This window comes from Pipistrellus hanaki (assembly GCF_964339955.1).
Source record: "Pipistrellus hanaki genome assembly, chromosome: 7".
Taxonomy (NCBI): domain Eukaryota; kingdom Metazoa; phylum Chordata; class Mammalia; order Chiroptera; family Vespertilionidae; genus Pipistrellus; species Pipistrellus hanaki.
Window position 1 is genome coordinate 80483761 of NC_140509.1, and position 17852 is coordinate 80501612.

The following is a 17852-nucleotide window of genomic DNA, read 5'->3' on the forward strand; positions in this document are numbered from 1 at the left end:
AACGATAAGAAATGAATTCCTGTTATTTAAGCCACCTGTGCTATGGTATTTCCGTTAGGGCAACCCAAATTAAGACATTTTTTAAAAGTCCCTACTTAAATTATTTTAAATTAATCAAACTGTTTGTATCACTTTTCCTGGACCAACATTTCCCTCTAATGCAAACTAAGAATTTTTTTTATGTGTTGACACAAGCTTTTTTTTTTTTTTTTGTCAAAACCTCAGGGCAGTTTCAGAAACAATTTTTAAAAAAATGCAGATGATCGCCCCTCTTCTGGGAATTTTCTCTCAGCAGACCTGAGCTGGTGCCTGGAAATCTGTTCTATTACAAAGGGATTATCCAGGCGATTCCTAGTTTCGGGCACACTGAAGACAGGTCTCGGCTCTCAGAGAAAACATTCGGGAGGGAAATGAATGCCTTCTACGCTGACTGGCGAGATCAGTGCGATCCTGGCAGTCATTGCCTAAGAATGCATTGGTTGAGTACACAACTCAAAAAGGCGAATGCACCCGGGCATTACCAGACCCACAACACACCCCAGCCCACTCAGCTGTGACCTTTGCTCCTTGGCAAGCCCTCAGAGCTGGAGCTCACTTGGTTCCCCCAGGCATGCCCTCTGCCCCTCTTTCCCTCTCCTGGCATTCTGCCCTCCCTCTGTTGACTTAAATACCAGAGAGTCATTTAACTGGGAGGTGAGCACTCCATTCTCCGACTTGTGAGCATGTTGTCCCTCACTCCGGTCTTGATAGCAGTTGTCTGCGTTTTGATCGTGTGGATCTTTAAAAATGCGGATAGAAGCGTGGAGAGAAGGAAGGGGGAGGCGAGAGCCAGGTCCCAGGCTCAGCCCTGGGTGGATGAAGACCTGAAGGACAGCACTGACCTCCAGCAGGTGGAAGAAGGTAAAGCCGTGGGCCATGCTGTGTGCTGCACCTTGGGCATTTTGGGGATGGGTGCTAGCTGATGGCAGGTCAGTTTCCTCGTCCACCTCTATTACTACCAGCTCATGGGTGACAGGGACAGGTCGTTCTGCTCGGTGGCAGCCTTCGCCTGCTGGCACCAACCCTCCTTTATTCCCGAATTCTCAGTAAAAAGCCAGGAGGGCTGCCGTGTTCCTGGCTCCCACCTGCTGTGGCAGGTGAAACCTTCCTGAGAGGGCACCTCACAGGCTGGGGGCGGCCATGGGTGGGTGGTCAGGTGTTGGTCAAGGACTTTGAAATTTAAAAAGTGGCCTCAATGTAGGGACTTGCTACCTTTGACTGTGCCAGGCCCTGTGGCTTAGAGACAGGAGTGGCAGCTGTCCTCAGAGCTGAATGTCTTACTCAGCAGACACGGCAATAAACAGGCAACAGAGGGAAGAGACGAACCAGGTGGAACTGATCCCAAGCTGTTGGGAGAAGGCCTGGGGGTGTGATGAGGCGTTAGCACGAGGATAAACCAGGCTTGTCGAATTAGGAGGGCATGACTAGCAAGGGTTAGGAGGTATCTCAGGTAAGAGGAGCAGAAAGAGCAGCTCCCTGGGAAAGACGCCGAGAAGATGGGAGGACGGCCCTGATCCAGGAAGAGTGAAATGAAGTGGGGTAGTGGGGGGTTCAGGTCATGGCTGACCTGAGAAGGAAGAGGTTCTTGAGGAGCCCTGGGTAGTCTGTGTTTGAATCTTGTCTGAGGTTGGCCTGTGGGACGGATTCAATTTGGAAGAGGCTCAGTGATTCTCAGCTGGGCTAGCAATGCTCCCATCCTCCAACAGAGGCCGCTGGGAAGTATGCATGTGTGGGCATGTGTGTGTGTGGGTGTGTGCGTGCGCGCATGTGTGTGTGTGTGTTCTGAGGTGGCCTAATCTCAGGTTTGGAGTGAGGTGCACCGCTGGCAGGCAGTGCTATGAGTTATCGCTGCCAAATTATCACACAAGCTTCAAGCCTCTCAGGAGCACTGCGTCCTCTCACTCTCCTATGTTGAAGGCTGTGGCCCTCCCTGGAGTGCCAATTGTGCCCAATGGAGAAGCGCTCCCCTTAAACGACACAGGAGCTGCCCCTGGTGGTCAGTGCACTCCCACAGCGGGAGCTCCGCTCAGCCACAAGCCGGGCTGAGGCTGCAAGTGCAGTGGTGGTGACAGGAGCCTCTCCTGCCTCTTTGGCAGCACTAAGGATGTCTGACTATGGGTTAGCTGGCAGGTGGACATCCCCTGAGGGGTCCCAGACTGTGAGAGGGCAAATGGGGTAGGATAAAATCAACTCCCCACCTCCACCCACCCCTGTTGCTGCCAGTGAAGCAGTCCATCTAGACAGCAGCTGGGGAAGTACCGAGAGGCCATGCCGGATGAGTCAGAGGACGGTGGTGCAGTTGGAAAGGAGGCGTCCCCAGGACAGGTGTTGAGCCCTGAAGTCGCTCCCAACCTCACCTTCAGAATCTGTCTACTGTGCTAGCCCATCTCCCTCTGCCTCATTACATTGCTCCTCAAGGCTCCCAGAATTCACAGAGAGGGAACAAGGATGGCATGACACCAATTGGCCTGTGGTTTCATAGCTTGAGAATATTTGGCCTTCTTGCCAAAATTTTGGAGTAGAATCAGAAAACGGAAAAGAAACTTCTGTAGAGAAGCAGCCAAACCCTCCCCTCCCCCCCCCCCCCCCCACACACACACCTTCATGTTAAGCATTAAAGGAGAGACGTGGCCTAGAATTACTTGGTCATTAAGCCTAATTATGGAGCAATTTTGTGTTCCTTGGCATTAAGCAATGACAAAAGGTGAGTTGCTTCTGGTATTAATAGCCAACCCCAAGTGTGGGAGCATGGGGCGTAAATTAAAAAGCAGACCGCACTAGCACAAATTTGTTTCAGAAATGTATGGACTGCACAGCTAGGGTGACTTGGCTGGCCTATGATAGAGGCAGGACAGCTGTGCAGTTTCCAGAGGTGGTTCTCTTTCCTTTTGGTGAGGACCACATTCCTGGGGGCCATCAGGAGGTCAAGGGGAAGGAGAGAGAATTGGTGCATTTTGCATTTGTGTTGGTTCATGTCGAGAAACAGCAGCCTCCCCTCACCTGCCTCTCCCACCTTGCATTGCTCAGACTGCCCTGCAGGACAATCCAGCCCAGCAGTGATGAGGCCATTTCTTCATTCCCCTAGAGTGAGAGCACCTGAACTGTGTGCCCAGCTGGCACGCCCCTCGTGAAGCTGAGCAGGACGGTGAAGGATTTAGAAAAGACAGACAAGAAAAAAAGCTGGGTCTAGGTGGGACACTGCCCTTTCTAATGGATAGACAGCACTACAGCCTACAAGGCAAGTCTCTGTTTTATAGCCAGTTCCCACAAGGCAAAGTAAGGGCGTGCTTACAACGTTCTCTCAGGCTTTGGATCTACTCAGTTACATGCACCTGATCAAGCTTTGTTTACTTGCTGCACCTTCCACAGCCCGTATCACTCAGCCACGGGGGGCCACAGGTTTGGACCATAAAGTCAAGTTTACAACCATAGCCTTTGGCTATAATTGTGCTGGGACTTGCACTTGGCTTTGCCAGGAGAGGATTGTGCTCTCTCATTAGTCCCAGGCTTGAACCTGTGCAAACGCTGTAGCCGCTCTCCACAACGCTGTACTTTAGAAGCTGCACAAATTGCCAAGCCATGACCTTAAGCTGCCTTTAGTTTCTATAAATGCTGGTTGAACGGATTTTAAGAGTTAGCAACTTAAGCTCCAGTTCAGGAAGTGATTCATGGTCTTGTTCACTGACTGTGAACTGATTACTGAGGTTGCCAGACTTCATAACAAATGGTGGAAGTCTTTGTTGGCACAATTGAGGAAGTTCAGGGTTGGTGATGATGACATCTGGGTTTGATTTAGAATTGATTGCTGAAAGCTGATAGCTGATTGTTGCCATTCCCCCATCACACCTACTTCCTTTTAACTTAGTACCTAGGCCTTCTCATTAAATGTGTATAGTCCCGGACCGGACTGCCCTGGCTAGTAAAATGTCAAAAGAAGTTTCTCACTAAGAGCTCTGAGCCAAGTGGAACCTGCTAGTATTGTAGTTGGGTTCTCAGTCCCTTTGGAGTCAGTCCCTCTTCATGAGAGTCCCCTCCTGCCTTCCTCCTCCCCATACCCAGATACCTAGGAGTGAGGTGTGTGGGAGCCAGTATCAGAGAAGGTTAATCCTCTACCCGAATTCCACCTGGCATGCTCCAGATCCTCAGGCCCTGGATCTCCTTGCTCTCTTCCCTCTGTTTCCATGGGTAATTCACTCATACTAAGCTCCACATCACCAAACTTAATTACAATTTCAGACCCCCAGAAATGGAATCTTAAACCAGTCGATCAGGAATCGCCTGATCGGCACTAGTGAGGCCATCTGCCTGATAGACCCCAGCCATGTCCTGCCATGTCCTAAAAGAACTTAACTTTGCAATTACCAACCCAATTTTTTGTCTACAACAGCTTCCTTGCTCCTGCTTCCTTCTGTCCACAAAAGTCTTTCACTTTGTACAATTCTTCAGAGGAACTATGCTTTACACTTGAAACTCATAATATTGTACATCAACCATACTTTCTAATAAAAAACACATTAGGACTTAAGCATGTAACTCATTGGCCTGTATCAGGAGCATTTAGCCCAATGGTATTCAATGCACTTTTTCTTGCTGCTTTTTTAAAGTTATTCTTTTTTAAAGTTATTCTAACTTTTTTAAAGTTATTCTTTAAAAAAAAAAAAATATATATATATATATATATATATATATATATATATATATATATATATTAGAGTTTTGTTTTTTTTACAAAGAGGAAGAGAGAGGGATAGTTAGAAACATCGATGAGAGAGAAACATCAATCAGCTGCAATCAGCTGCCTCCTGCACACCCCCCACTGAGGATGTGCCTGCAACCCAGGTACATGCCCTTGACCGGAATAGAACCCGGGGACCCTTCAGTCCACAGGCCAACGCTCTATCCACTGAACCAAACCAGTCAGGGCTCCTTGTACACTTTGAAGTGCTGCTCAGAAAGTGCATGTGCCATCTATTGGAACAAGTGGTAATCTGGAGGAGCAAGATCTGGTGAATACAGCGGGTGGGTTAATACTTCCCAGGCAAGATCTTTTAATGTGTCTTTAACTCCTTTTGAAGTGTGTGATGGTGCGTTATCATGAAGCAAAATTACTTTTCTGTGTCTTCTGGCCCATTCTGGTCATTTTACAATCAAAGTGTGGTTCAAATTGACCTGGATGTTGTTTGTCCTTCACATCAAAATCATCATTTTAAAAGCATTTAAACAAGCATTCACAAGCATCTTGAGATAGAGCATGTTCACCATAAGCTTCCTGACGTATGCGATAACTTTCAGTAGCACTTTTCTTCAAAATAGTGAATTAAAACTTCCCACAAATGCTTTTTTTTTTTTGGCACAAAATTTGACATTTTTAAGCGTAAAATTATCTATGATGTTAACACCTTCAGAAAATTTGACATATGAAGTTTTGAAGCTGGCTATCACTACAACAAAATAGCATACATATCAAATCGCATATATATCAACATATGTGTGACTCCATCTAGTGAAAAAAAATCTGCATTATTAACTGGTACACCTATTAGCTAATTCACGATTAATAAAAAGTTGCATTCTTCATCTTTGTGTAGGAGAAATTTTTCTTTTCCTTGATTTATAACCAACCAATCTGGAGTTTAAAGGATTGGCAAGATCCAAGTCAAGATTCTGTAGATCTATTAGTCTCATTTTTGTTGATGCTTATGAGCTCATAAATTTTTGAGAACTTGATCTCCTTCTCCCAAGTGGCCACCTGATGACTGAGAGAGATCATTAATTTGCCACTCTTCTTTTTCTTATTTGCAGATGCTGATGAGTGGCAAGAGTCAGAGGAAAGTGTTGAGCATATCCCGTTCTCCCACACCCGATATCCTGAGGAGGAAATGGTTACGAGATCCCAGGAATTTTATGAGCTTCTCAATAAGAGACGCTCAGTGAGATTCATAAGTAATGAGCAAGTCCCAATGGAAGTTATTGAGAATGTCGTCAAAACAGCAGGTCTGTAACCGCATACTGGGTCTTTGAAATGTCAGCTGCATTACTGCTGTGACAATAATGAGCAATGTTGAAGCTCAAACACAGTGAAGGAAGCCTAGAATGATAAGCTTACCTATAAAGTCTTACCCAAGTGCTGACTGACTGCCAGAAACATAATTATTCCCACTTTTTATAAACTTTTGACTATTATAAACTCCTTGGGAGCAGATGTGACAATAGTTCAAAACTTCTGAAATTACTGATCATTATGAACTTTCATTAAAAACAAAAATTTCTAAACACACTATTATATTGGAAGAGAAACATCTTCCTTTCTTATCCTCTTAAAACATCACACACACACCTACACACACACACACACACACACACACTCACATACACACATACACTTACATTTATATATTTCTCTTTTTGGAACCAAGTTTCTTATATCATACTCCATAATGCTCTAACACTATATTCTGATGACCTACCAAATTTACTTGTGTGAATTTGCAAAATAAGTCAAATAAGAAACACCTATTTTCAATGTAAATTGTTATCTCTACAGAGAAAACAAACAAAAACATGAGAACTACAAGAAAGTAGGAAGATAAATAAGAGCAACCCCCTTATTTGAGAGTCTTCTGTAATTGGAGTTTTATTCATTTTAATTATGAGTACAAATGCACTAAGTTGTTGAGTCCTTTATCTAACTAATTACAGTTATTAAATTGCTTCTGTGTATGTTATCTGTATCTATGTGTGTGTGTGTGTGTACTTGTGGTGCTTAGATAAATTTGGAATAATTAAAAATATTAGGGATGAATTTATTTCTTAGGATAGTGACGCAAATACTTACTGGGCAGATAACATCGGTACAAACTAAACTGGAATCCCTCTGTGTAGAAATTTGTGCTTCATGTTTAGCTTCTGGCTTGCCAAAGCATTTCACAATTTAATCATGCCCCCTCTACCCTGAGGAGTCGTGGGTGGCAAACAAGGACGTCATTAAGGCTGGAGGCCTGAGTCCCCTCAGGTAGAGTTTATGCCATTAAATTACTCACTGGGAAGAAAGGAATAGTTGCTTCTGAAATATCCCACCAGAGGATCACTGTGGTCTAGGAACAGTGGGGCCATTTCTAGGGCTGAGGGGTGATCAGATCCAGATCAGAAGCTGGCCCAGGCCGTGGCTGGAACCTAAAAGGAAATGCAAGCTCCCTGGGCACTGAGATGTACTATGAAGCTTTGCTGGGGTCCCTGGGATGATCAAGGTGTGGGCTGAGTGCTCCTGAAGCCTGTGAGAGGCAGAAGACACACTGATGTGTGTACTGAACCCAGGACCAAGAGTTTTTGTGTGTCCCCAACGAAACCACAAGCCCCACCGTCCATACTGAGCGCTTCGATGTTGGCATTAAGCTATGTATAGTTCCATTGCCTTTGGAGGCATATTTTAAAACCACTTAACCACTTAAATTTTACCATAAGCTTTATGACTTCATCCTTTTCCAAGGATATCAAAACAGATGACATTTTGGAGAATCTGGGCTATCAGAATTCCCCCTCTGTGATCATGATTCAGTTCCTAGGGACGTTTTCTCCCACTTGGCTCGAGAAGCAGTGATAGGGCCCTGTGGCCCTAGAACCACTGGCCTTGAGCTCAGCCAGCGGGTTCAGAGCTTCCTACAGTGAGGCCGAATGAAAGGATGCAGCAGCAACATACCAGGGCTGCCGCCAAGCGCTCTGTTTGCCAGAAGAGGTACCTTCATTTTTAGCAAGTGTGAATCTCTCTATTTATTCTTAATTCATAGTCGCACATTTTCCTGCAGTTTTAATTTCTGATTTTAATTGGGGACAGGAACAGCCCCAAGTGGGGCCCACACAGAGCCCTGGACCTTCGTGGTTGTGAAGGACCCAGACATGAAGCATAAGATCCGGGAGATCATTGAGGAGGAGGAGAGAATAAACTACTTGAAAAGGATGGGACAACGATGGGTCACAGACCTCAAGAAAATAAGGTACAGTGTTGGTGGGATGAGGGATGTTTGGGTTGACTTCTTAAAATGAAGTAACGATGGCTTTGGTTTCCTGGTTTTGTTTTAGGTGTTCAACTGTTTGAATCTACCTCTGTGAGGAATTATGGAAGTTAGGACTGGTCTCATCACTTTATTGCCTTGAGCATATACACTGAGTGGCGAGATTATTATGATCTTTGAATGCATAATAATCTGGCCACTCAATGTATAGCCTATATAGTAAAAGACTAATATGCAAATTGTCCCCTCGACCAGGAGTTCGACCAGCAGGTAGGCTGACCAGCCAACCGCCCATATCCCTGGCCAATTGGCCCTCCCCCTGGCCAATCTGGCCAAATACCACCCATGCACAAATTCATACACAGGGCCTATATATATATATATATATATATATATATATATATATATATATATCACACACACACACACACACACACACACACACACACACGCTGAGTGACCACATTATTATACGTTCAGAGATCATCATAATAATCTGGCCACTCAGTGTATATCAGGTCTGGGTCAAATCTTAGCTTTGGTCTTCTCATTGCGAAACCTTGTTATTTGCAACATAAATAAGCTAAGTAGTGAAAAGAACAAAAAAATCATAAGAGCAAATATTTTCTGGAACATCTTTTCTTTCCCCCTTTAGAACTAACTGGATTAAAGAGTACTTGGATACAGCTCCTGTTTTGATTCTCATTTTCAAACAAGTGCACGGCTTTACCGCCAACGGCAAAAAGAAAGTCCACTACTACAACGAGATCAGTGTGTCCATCGCGTGTGGCATCCTTCTCGCTGCCCTGCAGGTATGTCAGCCTCCCACCTGAGAGGTGATGCTTGGGGGCCAGCAGCTGAGCTTCTGGTTCAGGGACATTCGGAAATTGTTATTCTAAAGTTCAATTCCTGAGGGAGGTAACTCTGATGTGAAAACTGACCCTGAAACCAGGCTGGGTGAGTATAATGGTTCAATGAACTAGAATTCTTCCTGGAAATTCACCTGGAACGTCATTGTAGGTCAGAAGAAAGGCCCTTCTGTGCCTTCATCTGTGACATGTGAAGGTCAAGGGTGTTGGGAAACACACTTTCAGAGCCTGGAAGTTCCAGGGACTGGCTTCCTAGCTATGTTTGCTGTTATTTGTGCTGATGGAATGCTTCAGAACTGTAAGGAGGACAAGGTCACCAAGCTTCTTTCCGGAGAAGTTGAGTTTACATTGTATTGCATCAGAACCATGTTCATGTACTTTAACAAAGTCCATCTACCTAGTAGCTAGAGCAATACTGAGCAGGAAGCAGAGTAGCCGAGGTATGCCTTTCACCTGAGTCAGCTCAGTCCCTCAACAAATCTCCTCTGGGTTCCTTCTCTGTGACAGATTCCTGGAGGCACCAGGAATAGTTGCCTCATGAACTCTATGTTTTGCTGGGAATTGGGGTTCTGGGGTGGAGAGAGACAGTAAATCTGTAAACAAGTAAAACAAAGAAGACTAGCCGAAACCGTGGATAGAGCGTCGATCTGTGGACTGAAAAGTCCTGGGTTCGATTCCGGTCAAGGGCATGGACCTGGGTTGCGGGCACATCTCCAGTAGGGGGCGTGCAAGAACCAGCTGATCGATGGTTCTCTCATCGATGTTTCTAACTCTCTATCCCTCTCTCTTCCTCTCTGTAAAAAATCAATAAAAAAAAACCCCAAAAAACAAAAAACAAAACAAAACAAAACAAAAAACCAAAGAAGACTGTAAGAGTAAGAGAGCATACTGCCAAGGAACAAATAAGTCATTGTGTGCTTCCTCACCATCTCAAAGAAAAGTCTGTGCATCAAAAACAACTCACAAAGTGTAGTCATTGTTTTCTCTCAAAAGAAAAATAGATTACTTGAAAATTTGTCCTAGAGCAGTGTTTCCCAAAGTGTGGTACGCGTACCCCCAGGGGTACGGGAAGAGTTTGGTGGGGGTACACAGTGCACCGGAGTTCGGTGGGGATATGCACTGCACCGTGCTTAGCTGCGCCTAATTCTACGTTCTCATGAGTACGAGGGGTACTCAACGTTACAAAAATTATAGAAGGGGTGCACATACATCAAAAGTTTGGGAAACACTGTCCTAGAGGAACTGAAACTTCTTTATTTCCCTCCTGAGACTGTACATAGGGCACCTCCATCCACCATTCCCCTCCCCTCCCCTTTAAATAGTTTTTCCCCCCCGATTATAATTGATGTACAATATTAGATTATTTCAGGTGTCCTGGGAGAAGCGTGTTGGTCCTGGAGTGAGCTCAGATCACTAGTGGTTTGCAGGCCTTTGACTCAGCAGCCTTTTGCCTCTTTAGTGTTGATTTGCTGCCCTCTAGTGTTCCATAAGGCATCTTTCTGAGTGCAGGTCTTGATTTGCGAGGGAGGAAAGAGAAATCTCCCGAAGCCCACATCGGGGCAGAAGGCATAGTGACTGGAGTTGTGCAGGACTCTCAGAGGTAGTTCCAGAACTTTCTGGCTCTGGCTTGGAGGTGATTGGAAAAGTGAGGGGTGGGAGGGTGGGAGGGTTGAGAGGGCCAGCTGGGAGGTGCCTTGAGGCTACACATGATTTTTATTAGCTGTTTATTAGCTGGGGGCTTGGGGAGAGGTTGATGAAGTATTTTCTCTGTCTCCCCCCTTGGCTGCTGGGTCCTGTCTTTCTGGATGTGGAATTATCAGCTGGGACAGTCCATGGTTGGATCATAGGAACCACTTATTTTTTTTTGTTATTCCTTTAGTAGAGTTGGATTCCCCAACTTCCTTTCCACGAAATAATCATTCCTATTTCTTAAGCTTTAAAGAAATGCAAGACTGGTGTTTTTCTTCTTTAAGAACCTTCCCACTGTTTGGTTAAAAGAAGGTGGGGGCTGGGGAGATTGAGGAGAGCAGGCATGAGTCACGTTACCCAGGTGCCTTTTGGTTGCCCAACATCCGGGAACTGAAAGAACAAGCAGGCCTGTCAGGGCCAGAATGTCCCCAGCCTTGAAGCAGAGCTGCCTTTCCATGTACTCTCTGCTGCTGCCATTTCCATGTCCTCTTTTTCTTTCCCGTTTCAGAACGCGGGACTGGTGACTGTCACCACCACGCCTCTCAACTGCGGCCCCCGTCTGAGGGTGCTCCTGAGCCGCCCCACAAACGAAAAGCTGCTGCTGCTGCTCCCCGTAGGGTATCCCAGCAAAGAGGCCACGGTGCCTGACTTCAGACGGAAACCTCTGGACCAGGTCATGGTGACTGTGTAGGCTGGACACCAGCAGGGAGAGGCTGGAGAGGGTGTCGCTGCTCCCTCTCTTGCTCCTCTCGGGCTCTGGCTGCCTTTCTCTGAGTTTAGGTCTCCCCAGCACTCCACGCCACGGGCGGGTGAGGTGGGGGGGCACTCTATGTGTGCAGAAAACTTTCCACATTCCCCAGCACTTGGAGTCTGAGACCCCTGCTTCTGACAGTGGGGTTTGGGGAACATAGAGCAAGATCAACAGGTACACTCTCTTCCATTTCTCACCCACTTTGGAAATGGATTACAATTTTACTGAAAATACGCTCTGGTGTTTAAGTGTTTTATTTAAAAAAAATATATATATATATTATTGATTTTTTACAGAGAGGAAGAGAGAGGGATAGAGAGTTAGAAACATCGATGGGAGAGAAACATCGATCAGCTGCCTCCTCCACACCTCCTACTGGGGATGTGCCTGCAACCAAGGTACATGCCCTTGACCGGAATCAAACCTGGGACCCTTCAGTCCACAGGCCGACGCTCTATCCACTGAGCCAAACCGGCTTTGGCAAATGTCTTTTTCTTATGTTTAGAAACTATTTGTGCCCAGGGAGCTCTTTGGCAGTTTCAGTTCACCGTGCTCAGGTGGGCTGGGAAGCTGGCCTTTGGGGCGTGGAGTGGAGAGGGAATCTGGCCGGGGGTGGTTGTCTGAGTACAGTCATTCTAGTACAAAGCCACTTGAAAGGAAAGAAAAGTCTAGAGTGCGCCTGAGTTAGGGGCCCTCAAGGAAAAGAGTGCAGAGGGCTGGCCACCCTCCAGATCGCCATGCCCGGAAACAGGCCTGGTTTGTCAGATGGCGAGCAGAGGTACAAAGGCACAGATATGGGACGTGCTGCAGCCAGCTTTCTCTCTGGGGGATGGAATTAAAACCAACGCGGTCCCCAGAGCACAGCACAGATGGATTCGATTCAAGTTGCTCTTCTGGCGTTTGCCAGCTGGAGGCCGCGGAAAACAATCTTTTAAAGGCTCATTTTCTTCATCTGTAAAATGAGGATAAACGTAGCACTTATCTCAGAGTTACTGAGGCGATTGAACGTGATGACTCACATGTAATTCTAAGCTCATGGTGGCGAACACTAAGCTTTTAGGGCTGGCTCCTGGTATCATGGTTAGTACTGTTGTTACTACCACTTATACTTGTAATGTTTCAGTCCACGCACATCTACACACAGTGATGAGACACATGCTGCTCCAGCTATGCTGCTCGGTGCCCTCACTCCCACACCAGGAAGGCTGGGCAGACCGACTAGTGTAGCCCAGTGGTTGAGCCTCGACCCATGAACCAGGAGGTCACAGTTTAATTCCTGGTCAGGGCACCTGCTCCTGTTGCAGGCTCAATCCCCAGGAGGGGGTGTGCAGGAGGCAGCCAATCAATGATTCTCTCTCAGCACTGATGTCTCTCTCTCTCTCTCTCTCTTTCTCTCTCTTCCTCCCTCCCTCTTTCTTCTTCTCTGAATTCAATAAAAATGTTTTCTTTTAAGAAAAGGAAGGCTGGACAGTCCAACAAAGAGGCACTTGTCTACCTGCTAGAGAGGTGACTGCAGAGAGCGGAGGTGGGGATGGTAAGGAGACTCCTGCACCTAGTGGAGAGAATGGGCTGATGCACCTGAGGTTGAAGCAGATTAGCTAAGGAACAGGATGTCCTTGACAGGCAACTCTGGAGGGTGAATAGCAGCACCTGGAGCTGAGTTCCCTGCGTCAGATACAGTAGTTGTGAGGAAATGGGAGATACTACCGTGTTTCCCCGAAAATAAGACATCCTCCGAAAATAAGACCTAGTGCATGGAAAAATAAGACATCCCCTGAAAATAAGATCTAGCGCATCTTTGGAAGCAAAAAATTAATATAAGACCCTGTCTTATTTTTTGGGAAACGGTATCAGCCCATTTGGAGAATTCCCAACAAGTCCCAAGGAAGGGGAATGGTTTGTGTCTTTATCATGAGAGTCATGGTGTGGGGCCAATTGTTCAGGATTAAACCCAACAGCCTTAAAATTCCCTTAGAGCAGCATGGAAAAATGCTAGCAATGTCTTCAGAGCACCAAGAGCATAGAAGCCAATGAGGAAATAACGAAAGTGAGCTCACTTGGGTGGAGGTGGAGCTGCTGATTTTCATCTCTTCCAATAATTAAAAACAAAGAAGAATAATGGAGAGGAGACTGGAATTAAGGTTCTAAAATCAAAGCCCACTGAAGGATGTCCCCTGTTGTCATAGTGACCACAGAAAGGGTCAGGGCACTACATGCCTTCTGACTCTGTTCCTAAGGGATGTCAGCTTATCTGAGATGTTCACCATATTGTGGTCATGAGTTCCTGACCCGGTAACTCTGACTCCCTTGAGGTAGAACATCTGCTCCCTGGTTAAGTGACTTTCCACATCTGGGAATGTTTAGAATTAAATATGGCGATGATGAAATAAATCAGACCCGTAATATTGGTACTTTCATGTTGAGCTTAGGAATAATCTTGCGTGTGTTTCTTATTTAAGTGATTTTTTAAGTGGAAACTTTTGGTTCTGATTTAAGACATGAAATTGATTTTAGGCTTGTGATTTTAAGTTGGAAGATATAAGAAAATTTGACTGAGCTCATTAATAGTTTTAGGGTAGATTCACAATATTTGTAAGTTTAACTTATTAGATTTAGGAGAGATGTTTAAATATCTGAGAACACTTGGGCTTACTTGGCTGTAAACTTGCCAGGTCAATTATTTGAAGTGTTAAACCAGAAACTCAACTAAATTATTAAGTCTATACAAGCAATTTAAAGTGTTTAAGAGATTTTTAATAAATGATGCTTGTAAATGAGAACAATGGTTTAAGGGAGTTTAGCCTACTCAACTTGAGTTAATTAAACATTAATCATAATGATTCACTTTATTTAAATTTACTAGATTTATAAACATAGTAATAAAACATATGTATTAGGTTAGAAAGCTTTTGGCAGAAAGCAACAAATAAACAACCCCCACTCTCCATAGTGGACTAAATAAATAGGGGGTAATTTCCCCCCATAATGACAAGTTTGGATGCCGGTCCATTGGTTTCATGAAATCTGCCAAGATCTCAGTGTTCCCTTGGCCTTTCTTCGTGACCACAGAATGCTGCTCTAGCTCCACCCATCACAACCAAGCACAGTGCTTGAACTATAACAGGCACTCAATAAATATTGGTGAAAGAATTTATGCAAAAACTTTAGATAGATCATAAAGTTTTAGAATGTGAGATTCGAACGGGACCTGGGTGTCTATGTTTTTCACAAGCACTCCAGGTGATCCCACTGACAGAGAAGGCTGGTGAACTCGAAAGCATTCTCTGGTGACCTCATTCATCTCAAGGCTCTAAGTACCTGTCATCCCACAGGGCCTCCCAGGTCTATTCCTCTAGTCGTGATCTCTTCCTTAAATTGCAAATGCTTGCACCCAACTGTTCCCCCCCCCCCCTTTTTTTTAACTGATTATGGTGTCACATAATTGTTCTCATCCCCCCAATCCCATCCCAAACCCCTCCCTACATATGCCCTCACACACCCCCGCCCCCGTTGTCCATGGCCACTGGCCAGGCCCATATGCATGCACACAAGTCCTTTGGTTGATCTCTTCCCCTTTACCCCCACCCTCCCCAACTGTTTTTTAAGAACCTGGATGGGCCTTAGGCATCTCAATGGTTACATGCTCTAAGTTAGGGGTGTCGAACTCAATCAGAGAAGGGGCCAAAATCTAAAATCCAGCCTAAATCGCGGGCCGAATGGTTTACTGAACAGTCATAAACTGACAATGTCATAAACTGACAGCGGAGTGCAGTGATGACAGCGCGGTGCGGGCCACATTGCAAGGCCTGGCGGGCTGGATTTGGCCCGCGGGCCTTGTGTTTGACACAAGTGCTCTAAGTAGTACTTCGGTGTCCTTGTCCTCCCTTACCTCGACCCTCAATTTGTTCTTTTGTGGGTGCAGCCCGACACCTAGAAAGTACCTTAAACTTCTACCATTCTCTTATCTCCCACATCCAAATCCATCCTCTTCCTGACTTCACCTCGAATAGTGCCCCTGGGAAGGAAGCATGGAGGACCCATGTGAACATGAAGCTCATGCTGCCTGCTGGCGTGAATAATAAAATCCTTTGCTCTGACCCAGATGTCTCGTGTCTACTGCCAGCTCCCATGAAAATGGCAGGCTACTTTGCTAGCTTGCAAGCAATGTATAACCTCAGACCCTTCACAGTTCCCAACATTTTGCTCTAAAATTTCTCTCTATCTGAAATGCTCCTGCCCTAGATGTTGTTGTGGCTGGCTCCTTCATGTCATTAATGTTTTCAGCTCAACTGCTACCTGTCTGAGAAGCTTTCTTTGACCACTCAACCCAAATACCCCCATGCCAGCCACTCTTGATCACATCATAGCACCCATCAACCCTTATAATGTAAAAAAATTTTTAAGGCAACATTTAAAATATACCCACACTCCAAAGAACTTTTCAGTAAATACTAGCAGCTATGTATTCACAGCTGAGGTTAAGATCAAGAACATTATCAGTACAGCTGATGACCCATATACCCCTCTCCAATTCCATATTCTTCCTTCCCTCCGAGGAGGAAAGCATCAACCCAAATTTGGCATTTTTCATTCCCATCCATCAAAAAATAAAAAAATTAAAAAAATACTGCTGCTACTCAATAATATATAATGTTACTTTGCAAATTTTAACTTTGCATAGATGGTATTGCACTTCACATGGTTTCTGCTACATGCTGCTTTAAGGCAGTGTCATGTTTGTGAGCAGACTATGCTGATTGTGTGTAGCTTGGGTTCATTCATTTTCACCGCTGGACATCCTAGTGGGAATATATCACGCATTATTTATTCTCTTGTGAGTTGACATTTACATTCTTTTATTTTCTTTTTTTTTTCTCTCGTGTAAACGTATAAGAATTTTTTAGAGTATAGACCCAAACTTAGAATTGTTGGATCAAAGGGCATTCATATTTCAACTTTTCTTAATATTACCAAATTGTTTTCTTAAAGTTCTCCCCTCCCCCATAGTTTTTAAAAAAAATCATTTCTCTCCCATGACCAGACACCTTCTAAGACATCTTCTCAATCATGTGCATCTCTATGCCCCCAGTGCTGTGGCTGCTACATGAATATGGGTTGAATGGCTGAAGAATTATGTACTTAGAGGGCACTGTGACTTGCCCAGGATTACAAAGGATCTTTAGTGACAAAGCTGGGATTGGAGTCCAGGCTGCCAACTCCCTAAAGCCTGACCAGGAGGAAGCAGTTATTGTAAATACCATCCCGGGTCCAAGGTCCTGTCCTGGGAAGAAAGTCTGGAATGAGATAACAGGGATGACCAGGTCCCTCCACAGTGCCTGCCTGCGCTGGTGTGGGTCAGACACATGCTCCCCAGGAGGTGGGAGGTATCCTTCCTGAAGATCCTTAAGGAAGTGAAAATTTGACTCATGAGTATAGGGACAGAGCTGCTGGGACGACATGGGGGATGTGTGTGTGTGTGTGTGTGTGTGTGTGTGTGTGTGTGTGTGTGTAGCGGGGACAGGCCACTGTGCTGGCAGAAGTACTGCCAACCTAGCAGAGGCTCCCTGTGGAAGCCTGAGATCACATTCATCTTCAAAAGGAAAGAAGGGACTCCAAAGGACCTTCTAGCTCCTGGCATGGCCTTGCGAGGACCACTCGGAGTGAGCTGGAGAGCTGGAGAGGACAGACAGCTCAGATAGATACACAGCCTTGGAAACTGTTAGTTTGAGGTCTTTAAGTTTGTGTTTATTCTGGCCTTTCCTTAGTCAATTTGCATTTGGTTTCCATCCCACAGGGTCTTGGAGCCAGCCTGGAATGTATAAATCATTTAGCAAGCAAGCAAACAGCAGGGCCACCAAAGGATGGAAAATAAAACCCCCAAGGTGGGGTTGAGGAGAGGCAACTGGAGAAAGGAAAGTGGGGCGGGTGTGTGTGGGGGGAGTGGGCTGAGTTCAGGGAGTCACAGAGAGGGGATGTGAGTTACAGGCAGCCACGGTGTCTCCCAGTCCCTGAGGGCCAGTTCCACCAGACTCAGATACTGAGAGAGAGAGAGAGAGAGAGAGAGAGAGAGAGAGAGAGAGAGAGAGAGAGAGAGAGAGAGAGAGAGAGAGAGAGAGAGAGAGAGAGAAAGAGAGAATGGAGAGAATGTGTGCACGAAAGAAGACGATTCCAGCATCAGGGTGTCTGACAGTCACTGAGATGATGGTCTTCCCCGCTTTGGGTCCCCCTTGCTCCACATGGAGCATCTTCTGCACCCCTCAATCCCCCATGGCTGCCCTTTCTGCTCAGACCCAGAATACCTTTCCATAAACTTCCGTGCTTTATCTTGAAGGCCTGATTTTTACTTTTTTGAAGGAGTCTCGCCAGATTCTCTGGTCTGACTCTGTCAGGAAAGACCAAGGCTGTGCTTGCCTCTCTCCTGGGCAGCCGCAGTGGGCTCTCATATGGCACCTGCCATCCTCTTCCTCAGGCCAGCCCTCTACGAGATGCTCAGCA

General features: G+C 45.6%; 1 protein-coding gene across 1 annotated transcript; it reads left to right on the plus strand.

Moving 5' to 3' along the window:
• The first annotated feature begins 441 nt into the window (after positions 1-441).
• On the plus strand, positions 442-11591 carry IYD (iodotyrosine deiodinase). Its single transcript, XM_084890169.1, has 5 exons — positions 442-900; positions 5842-6033; positions 7871-8030; positions 8704-8860; positions 11115-11591. The coding sequence occupies exons 1-5, from the start codon at positions 723-725 to the stop codon at positions 11295-11297; spliced, it is 870 nt and encodes a 289-aa protein (XP_084746295.1). The 5' UTR covers positions 442-722; the 3' UTR covers positions 11298-11591.
• The last annotated feature ends 6261 nt before the right edge of the window (positions 11592-17852 follow it).